General features: G+C 40.1%; 1 protein-coding gene across 1 annotated transcript in view; it reads right to left on the reverse strand.

The window, feature by feature from the left end:
- Positions 1-10,000, reverse strand: part of LOC137980436 (uncharacterized) — a 63,846-nt gene that overhangs the window by 32,646 nt on the left and 21,200 nt on the right. The window contains exons 8-18 of the mRNA XM_068827880.1: positions 9,992-10,000; positions 9,577-9,817; positions 9,082-9,130; positions 6,925-7,046; positions 5,961-6,065; positions 5,129-5,283; positions 3,943-4,027; positions 2,995-3,128; positions 978-1,134; positions 716-759; positions 586-646 (exon numbers count right to left, since the gene is read on the reverse strand). The exon at positions 9,992-10,000 is cut by the window's right edge and continues 34 nt beyond it. Of these exons, the coding sequence (XP_068683981.1) occupies positions 586-646; positions 716-759; positions 978-1,134; positions 2,995-3,128; positions 3,943-4,027; positions 5,129-5,283; positions 5,961-6,065; positions 6,925-7,046; positions 9,082-9,130; positions 9,577-9,817; positions 9,992-10,000 (1,162 nt within the window). The remainder of the gene's footprint in view (positions 1-585; positions 647-715; positions 760-977; positions 1,135-2,994; positions 3,129-3,942; positions 4,028-5,128; positions 5,284-5,960; positions 6,066-6,924; positions 7,047-9,081; positions 9,131-9,576; positions 9,818-9,991) is intronic.

Raw genomic sequence — 10,000 nt, forward strand, 5'->3', positions numbered from 1 at the left:
GTACTGGCTAAACTAGACTTTACAAAACCAAAGACTGAAAATGGCACCTTTCCTGCGGTGAAATTACATATCCTCACTGGGACCACCCTTTAAGCAACTGGGCCCGGTTGTTCGAAAGCCGATTAACTTAATCCAGGATTAGCGTAAACTTTTGTTTCATGTTTTCAACTTTTTAGTGAAAGTTTCTTTTGCTTGTTTTTGTTTTTCAAGATTGACTTCTTCTAATGCAAAGTTTTGGCAAATATCAGCGTTGAACAGCATTTGGAAGTGGAGAAATAAACTCCTTGGCTAATTTTTAATCCGGGATTAGCGTTAATCGGCTTTTGAACACCGGGCCCTGATCAGTTTCTTAATTTACTTCATGTGAGAAAATTTCTTGTGTCGTTGCCACTTCACTGTTCAAATTCCACTTTAATGCAAGCAGGAGCCTTTCTGAAGCAAGCTTAAGCTTGTTGCTAGCGTAAACAGACTGTGATTATCGCTACAAAAGGTTTCAATGTTTACATCGGCCCATCCCGCGTAAACGCCTCCAAGCGTCTTGTTTCAGGAAAAAGATGCCACTGACGTCACTCTTAATAAACCTACCTCTGGTCTTGGTTCCCAGCATGACTGAATACATTCTCGCACTTTAGGTGGAATGTTTGGCCTGTAAGATGACGTGAAAATTCATTGGCCAGGAGCTCATCAATAGTGTTAAGAATCAAGCAGAACTTACTTATTCAGATTTGGGACCTTTTGCTCTAAATATCGTCTTAGAACCTAAAACAGAGTTGAACTGTTAGAGAGGTTTTTTTGGTGAGTATCAGCAAAACAAAACTAAAGTTATAACTTTGGCCGATTACAACAGACACCGACCAATTCAATGAGCAGCCAGTCACAGGCGGGAAAGGAAATTCACGCAGTTGGCACTTACCGGTAACGCGGGAAAAAAGGGAGTTTCAATAAACAATAATAGCTCAAAGAAAATCAATATTAACCTGATTTTTGTCAAGCACTTGACTCGTCAAGGAACAGTGATAAGGCTTCTTCATGGTCAGCATTTCCCACAAAGTCATGCCAAAGGACCAAATGTCATCTTCGAAATTGAAGGCACCATTTTCAAGAGCCAGCGGCGAAAACCAACAGTAACTGTATCTGGTCACAACAAAAATAAGAATGCTTGCAGTTTTGAAGCAAAAACAGTCCCTCTTAATTAATTAACTAAAGGCAATTTCTTTGACACATCAGTGAGTACAACAGCAAAGACAATTACTTCATGCTAAAGCCTAGTTGACCAGCGTGGCCAGAACTATCAACATTTAAGGAATTCCACAACTCAGACAGATATTTCACATTTTTGTTGTGGTGAACTGTATCAGCACAGAAAACCGATTAGTCGAGATCACGTGAGTACGTCTGGCGGTGTCACTAAGTCCATTCCAGTTGGACGACATATTTGAATGTTATAAGTTCATTTCTCTGAGTTTTGAAATTCCTTTAACGTTAAACGCTTCCACAGAGTAGGAAAGTAGCATTTTAGGCAGTGGGTAGAACTAGAGCCGTAAAAAGTAACATGAAGGTAATGTAGCATATTTCCAGTTTGTCCCTAGTCGATGTAGAGCTCATAAGTTAGTTACATTTTTAAGGCAATCATCGAGCGAAGAAAACACTCCAGCACAGACTAAGCGAACAAACCGTTGTGCTGCTGTTCCTTTCTGTTTGAGAACGAAACTTTGTGCGAAAATGAGTAGAGCATTTTCAAACAAAGCAAATCATTCCCAACTCGCTGTTAAGACTCGTGGACTCGAGAAAACGGCGATTACTTTTTCGTCTCTGAATGAGAAGGTAGTGCAAAACAATACACTCGCAAGATGAAAAGATTCTCTATAGACATGCACCCTCCTGTCTTCCTCTACCCGTGAGGAAGGTAATTAGCCTCTTCAAAAAAGCAACTTATATATTCAACAGACTTAACTGAATAGAGTGTAATGTGAAGTGCTAAGTTTCTACCCCATATGAACCATGTGAGCGTTAGCCCTACTAATGGAAATGGAACCACACAAGGAAAAAGAAAAACTCTGACCAGGGTGGGAATTGAACCCACGACCTTCAGGTTAGATCACCGCTGCTCCACCGACTGAGCTACGAGGTCAGACGGGAGCAGGCCGTGGGAACTTAAGATGTAAAAGTGACGCAATGAACATGTACAAATACAAGGAAGGATTACGTTTTTGCAAACGTTGGCTGTGTAGCACTTATATTTGAACAGACTTAACTGATTAGAGTGTAATGTGAAGTTCTAAGTTTCTACACCATATGAACCATTAGTAGGGCTAACGCTCACATGGTTCATATGGGGTAGAAACTTAGCACTTCACATTACACTCTAATCAGTTCAATCTGTTCAAATATAAGTGCTACACGGCCAACGTTTGCAAAAACGTAATCCTTCCTTGTACTTATATATTCAACAAACAGGTTAACCCTCGCATTCAATAATTTCGCAAATGAGCATTTACTTCAGTTGCTAGTGGCACGAGCCTCCCTGCATCAGCGTTGTTCTCTCGATTTACTCGCATCTACGGTTGAAGATGAATTGGAAGTTTAAGAGACCACGACCGCCACTTCAAAACAATAATGTGATTGGTTAAGAGCGGAAAAAAGATCGTGCTGCACGAGCGGCACGCATTTTAGTACATATTTTAAAGGTGCCCTGCATTCACCAAGTGAAATCACTAAATTTGAGGTTTGACCACAAAGTGAGCCTATAAATGTGAACCTTGCATTCTCTATTTTTACTCTACAACCACTCGCACCCAATTTATTTTTAGGATAATTCACTCAAATTTCACGACGTGAACGAGATGAAATAATCACGAAAGACTTACGATAGCGTTAAGTTATATTTTGAAATGAAGTTTTCGCTGACGTCGCGTCCATTTTTGTGTGAGATCTCACCAGTCTTAAATGAAATCGACATTAGCGGGAAATCACCTAGAAACCACTTACACTCACCCGTGCTCTGCTTTGGACTCGTGGAAGATCTGCCCATTGTTTACCAAGTGCAGCAAACCGTAGTCACCGACCTTAACAAAATCTTCACTGGAGACAAGGACATTGTCGGCACGAAGGCGACCATGAACAACATTCTTAGAAAGAAAAAAATTGGAAAATACATGGGAAAATGCACAGATACGTGGCTATATGCTGGGCTCGACACTGTTAAAATAACTTCGAAGGATCGAACTGTGCTATTTTCACAGAGTCGCCGCAAATGACGCCGAAGAAATCAAGGGTGGTGTGTATCTCTGGGCTATTGTAACAGAAGCAGAAGGCCGATCAGAAGAAGCAGTGAGTGAGAGCAAAAGTAAGGTTGTCAGAACAATTAGCCGTCGAAGCGCAGACAAGTCGTTTCCGTAATGCCTTGACTCCTTTCGCCTACGTGTTCGGTCAGTCTGCTAACATTCACCTATAACTCCACCCCATGCTTAAACCTTACCTGACCTAACTAAACCATTTCTCTGGCAACCTGTATCGTAATTCTGTAGCGAGTCAAGTTGCTCGAAGGGTGCTATAATAGAGAAACATTTTCCCAAATTTGTCTCCCTCTGAATGATCCCATGCGATAAAAAGTGTATTTTAATTGGCTGCTGCCACAAAGTGTAAAGAAATGCGCGGAACACAGCGGGCTCAAGTCACAGTCAGCACACATATCATGGCGCATGCGGTTTGAAGAGTGCAGTCCAAGGTTGTGGACGGAGGTTGGATCAAAGTGAGTTGCGACGCATGGCAGAGGTCGTCAGCCCCGCGAAAGCAAAAAAAAAAAAAAGAGAGAGAGACCTCTGCTAGTTGGAACTAAAGTTGCAGGGAAATTCAACTGCTTAATAGAATGGGCTTTATAGACAAAGTGCAACTTGTGAGATCAGTCAAAGGGACAACCAATTTAAAGTGCTTTCTACTCACTTTACTGTGGAGGAACATCATTCCTTCCGCGATCTGAGCCGCATACAAAAGGACTCTTCCTATGGTGATTCCATCAGTTTTTTCACTGCGTCAATAACAATTAAGGAAAAATGTCACTTTTTTAAATATGTCCATAATTGCAAGGAAGAAACGCGACGATTTCAACAAGCGTCACGAAGTGTCACCTTGCTCTCCCCAAATTCAACGAGTGGTCAGAACGAGTCTTGAAATCGCGAGCTCCGGATCTCAAGGCAAGCGTCCTATCCACAGGACCGCACTACCTCACTCAAGCAAGGATAAACAGCTAAATTTACCCTAACCTAAAAATAACGCGAACCTTAATGCTTACCTTATTGCTGGAAATTGGCTGCAAACGCTTAAACGCAACAGACAGGACACTACGTGTTGAATGTCAAAATCAGGTGTGCAGCTAATCCGCTGCATTTAGGGACATGCCGTGTTTTTTCTTACTTAAGGCAGACAGGATTAGGCAGAGAAAAGCCCCCTCAACAGCAAAACCTCTTAAACCGACGGAATTGGCAGGATAACCAAAGACAAATTATCATAGGAATCGACCTCTTTAGCTCGTACATTTTGTTTTCCCATTTCAGACCACGTGATGTCACTCTAGGGAACAGTTCCTTTCAAATGTCGTGCATATGTACGCATTAATTATGAAAAAACAAAAGGAAATTTCCTTGGGAACATCACGTGGTCTGAAATGGGAAAACAAAACGTACAAGATAAAGAGGTGCGTTATCCCTTTTATTTTAACCATAAATTTACTAAATCAATTTTCAGTGATTTGTTCATTCTTAAATTGCTTCTGGATCACCGCAGTGAGATACAAATCGATTAAATTTTAAAAGAAAAACGAGCCACAATAAGTTATTACAGAATTCATCAAAGATGCAAGGGGAGAACTTGAAAACGTCGGCCCGACGTTTTCAAGTTGGCATTTCTATTACTTTTGTCTAGATCTACGCGTAACCAGGAACACTTAAGAACGGTTTCTGTGAGCTAAAATAGCCGTTTTGAAGAAAATTTGGCCATTAATTTTCGTTTGCTATCAGTAAACAGGTATCCCGGCTTTGCTTTCCAGATTTTTACTAACAATCCATGACACTGTCCCTTTTAGATACTAACAAAAATCACAGCTTCTAAAACGAAAGCAAAACGAAGTTACTTCTCTGTCTTAATGTAAACATCCAGACTGTCAGCAGCAAACTCAAACACGAAATTCAAAGCTTTTGGAGCTTCAGTGATGCCATATAATTGTATCAGATGTTGGTGTTTTAGCTCCAAAAAGGTACTCATAGCTTTCTGGAATTCCTTAGTTTTCTATAAGGAAACAGATGAATGAATGAGTCGTTATTTATAATAACAACAATTACACGAAATATTGCATATCCAATTCTGAAACATGTACATTGTATGTATATCTTACAAAAAGATATACGAAATGAATACTATTTGAACTGTATGGTATGACGTGTGATCCTCGCCAAAATTAAGGTCTTCAATTTCGGAACATCTTTAAATTCGGATCAACTTCAAATTCGTGTCTAACTTTGGATCAACTTCAAATTCGGAACAACTCTAAATTCGGAACATCTCTAATTTCGGATCAACTCTCCCCAAATCCTGGAACCCAGTATGCCCGAGTAAGCCTAGTTGCACAGTCCCTAATTTATTTCCCGCTTTAAGGACGGTGCCTACTAATTCAAAGGTATTTTTGCCCGGTTTATGAATATGCGCGAAAAGCAGATCTTACATGTGACAAGTGTTGTTGAAATTCAAAAGAAAACTTAATTTTCCAGTTATGGGAAAAGAACATTATGGTAGAAAAACGGATAACACAATTCAGTGAAAAAGTGAAAAAAGTCAAAGAACATTTTATTGCCTCCGATGAATACGGCCTCTCACACTGCATACGGTCAATTCAAACGTTTTGTCTTTTCATGACTTTACACACCTTGTTCATTATACTATATAAGGATCATAGTAAAGTGACTAACCTTTCGTCCAACTGGCTTCACTAGTGCCCTTAAAAATACATCTAACCAATGTCCTTCAGCACTAGGGCACTTCCATGAACCTTTCTTCAACTCACCAAACTCACCCTGAAACAATCCCTTGATTGTTAATCTAATCTAGCTTGTCAATCTAATCTAATCTAATCTGGACTATTCTTGGTTTTCATGACGTCACAGCCGCCATGTTGGGGTCCCCAAACAATAAAACGCTGACCATGTTGGTGTCTCGACCCAATCCTCCGGGAATTAAACTCGGTTATTAAGCAAACGTTTTCTTTTGCTTTCGTTGAAAAACATGGCTGTTGATCACGTGAGTGAAAACCAAGAATTCATCTAATTTACGTATCGTTGACTTGTGAGTTTATTTGCAGTAATTATGTCATCTTTTCCCACGAGTTCATAGCCACGAATCCTGTAATCTGATTGGTTCTTAGCGCAATTTAGAAAAAATTTCTATCTTTGTCCACAGACCTTGTCTGACTTTTCTGAGTTTTCGCGTTTTGTGATTTTCACCGTCATGTTTTTGATCATTATAGTAAATAAATAACATATCAATGAATGCGCTGATGGATTCTGAATTCTGTGTTTATCAAGTTTCGATACGACGCAGAGTATATAGGCTAAGATTTCCAGCCGTCGGTGACTCGTCGCGTGGGTGCTACAACCCACAACCATCAACAGATGCAAAGTAGATGGCAATCTTTGTGGGTCTTGTGCATGCTGGGAACGCCTGTCGCTTGTCGATCCTTGTCAAGAGTCAATTGGATGCAAAAGATATATTTGACAGAAAATGTCTCACAATACAAGATAAATGATCAATTTGTCCAAAAAACAGGAAGAGTGCGACCCGAAAACAATAAATTAAAAAAAATGATTCGATTCAAAGCCTTCTCTCTGTAGGCATCATTCTAAGATTAAAACGTCCTCAGTTTGATAGTCTTCTTACCTTTGTCAATGCCACCAGGTCACATTTCAAATTATCAAGTGAAATCTTTACCGATGGATCGACCAAAGGAATGTCTGGAGGGGGAGGTTTGAAGGAAGCGCGATCCAACAAAGCAGACAGCCCTAATATATGAAAGATTGAAAACGAAACAAATTAACTCGGGATCAGAGTGGAAAATTAATGACTGTGTGGAGATGGGTGGGGGCTGGTCTGGAATGGACTTTGGAGATTTGTGGGCGGTTTTGCCGTTTGAAAACAATTTTCGAAAGAAGTCCAAACACTTCATAACAAAAATAACAGAATTTTTCAATCAAAAGTAGTACCTTTGATGCTTCAGAGCTGGAATAAATGTTGTTAGTATCACCCAACTAGTGGACTAATGCAAATCCTGCATTTTGATTGGCTACGCTATTAGAGGACTATTAGTAATAGTCCTCTAGTAGTGAAAAGCGTGACGTTTCTTTCCTTTTATACCCAAATAAATATTTATTAAACTTGCATTTGCTAACTTTATTATTGCCTCTTCTGTCCGACTTGTTGGGTGATACTAATACAATTAGACCCTTCGCCCTCAAGGGCCACGAGCCAATAGCCCATTCGGCTTCGCCTCATGGGTTATTAAACCGTAGCCCTTTTGCGGGCTACGGGTCTAATTGTTAATTATGTATTCTAACACGATGAACAAAAAATTCAATTCCCTGCCAGAATTGGTTTACATGTATACGATCAATTTTAGACTTAATCGCTCGTATTTTTTGATTCATCTCAAAGGACGGTTAGTCGTTTAATTCCTTTGCGGAGGAAAACGGAAAAAAATGAGCATTTCAAATGAGCCACTTCACTGGTTGTCAGCCCAAGCAATGGCCTAGGATTAACTACTTTCGGCTACATATAGTCCTCTGCACAACCCTTCGCACAATTAGTAGGTACCTTTTAAACATCGATAACGTCAGTCTGAAGACGATAACAGCAGAAAACATTAGGTTTGTTTGATGAGCAAAAACAATGGATTAGCACGCTCAGATAAACGAGTTTTAAATTTTGGCTCATTTCTTTAACCAGGGTTCGCACACTTTTTCAGACAAAAATTCAAGGAATTTTCAAGGACTTTAAAGGGCCAAATTTTGAAATTTCAAGGACCTCTTTTTTATTTACGTTGATGAATTTACCCATAGAAATGGTCTCACAGTACATTTCTTCCTCATTTTCCGTAACGTACATGCGTGAAAATAATGCAAAGGCACTGGTAACCATTCTCGACCCCGCAGCTCGTCGCGTTTGTATGAGATGACTTGAGTGGCTGATTATTTTCACTGAAGTTTTCAAAGATTAAAAATGCGGGTCAGAAAAAAAATTCAAGGACTTTCAAGGACCAGGAATGAAGAGCAGAGATTTTCAAGGATTTTCAAGGCCTTGAAAATGCACTCTAAAAATTCAAGGGTTTTCATGACGCGTACGAACCCTGTTTAACGATTTCTTACCAATAGCGACGTGAAATTAAAACATTTCAGTTCAAGTAAAGAACGAAATGACCATTGCCGATCTTCCTCCCTAAGGCTGCATTTACACGAACGCGGATTCACATCGATACGGTTTCACGACTTCGAAACCACGTCAAAATCAATGTGGTTTGGAAGTGTTTACACGGAACCGTTTTAGGAGGGTTTAGGTCATGCCAATCTTGTTCCGAGGTACTACCTACAGACGGCGGCAATGCAAATTTCGCGTTAAAATAGTAAACGTATTCAAACCGATGCGGTTTCGTCGTTTACACGACAGATGAACCCGTACAACCTCGTCCCCAGGGTCTCTCTTCTTCCCTTCTTTGGAGCGGGAGAGAGAGAGGAAGAAGGGAAGAAGAGAGACCCTGGGGACGAGGTTGGAACCCGTATCGTTTTCAAAACGCTCCACTTTAGGCAGCCTTTTCGAAATTGACCTGGTTTCGGTAACAGTCTCAATCGGTGTCGTGTAAACAGAAGGCATTACCGCTTCAAAGCGACGCGATTAAAAATGAAACCGGGTTCGTGTAAACGCCGCCTAAGAACCAACTGGCAGAAAAACTGGTAGCATTCTGTCAGTTGGGTTTCTAAAAGACTTATTTGTTTCTTTAAAACTATTAGGCCTTTCATAAACAGCCCCACAAACTACTTTATTCACCTTCCGTTTCGGGTTGACAGATCTCACTTAGGCTGACAGGAAGTTGATCCTAGGATAAATAAACAGGCTGTGACGAGATTATCATAATTAATCAGAAAAAAACGGACGCGTATCAAGCAAAAACTTGCATTAACCTGCGATCAGGCGTTCCTTTAAAGAAAACAACGCCTGATCGCAGGTTTAGGCTTGCATTTGATTGGCCATCTAAGACTTTCTTTGTTCATTGACCAATCAGAATGCAGGGTTTGTTATCTTGTTTACATTGAATTACTTCTTTTCTGCACCAAGCGTGGGAGGGACGCTGATTTCACAGCGCCTCTACCCATTCCCCGTGCGGCTTTGCTGCTCGTTAATTTGCCTCTCGCGCCAACAATACCAGCAGCTACGCAGGCTATATGTTACGAAGAAACTACATATCTCTTTCGCCCATCAGAATAGAGAAATTTTTCCATGCATATTATTAAAATGTAAAAGACTCGTGTGTGATTTTTTTACCTTGGTGTTTTTGTAATGTTCAATCAGTTCCAACAAGCTGGGAAATACGTTTGATGAATCACTTTCTAAACAAAACGTTGCAGGTTCTCCGAAAGTACTCTTCTTTATTTTGTAATGCTTGATGCTATTTCCGACACACAAAGAAAGCATATAACCCAAGTGATTTTCTCTGCTCTTTCTGATCAGAAACAAGCCATCCTTTTTCCCTTTGTTCTCTAAAATATATTCAGCTCTGCGCCGCCTGCAACAAGAAAGTCAAAGCAGTTTTATGACCATATGAAGGTTTCATGGCATAACTACATGTTTCTCTAGAACTGAATTAACAGCAACTATGATATTAAAACGGAACAGCTCCTCCAATACCTTTTAAATTTTGGCAAAAAAAAAAAAAAAAAAGAAATCAAACATAACTTACACAATTGGA

This window comes from Montipora foliosa, chromosome 12 (genome assembly GCF_036669935.1).
Source record: "Montipora foliosa isolate CH-2021 chromosome 12, ASM3666993v2, whole genome shotgun sequence".
Taxonomy (NCBI): Eukaryota; Metazoa; Cnidaria; class Anthozoa; order Scleractinia; family Acroporidae; genus Montipora; species Montipora foliosa.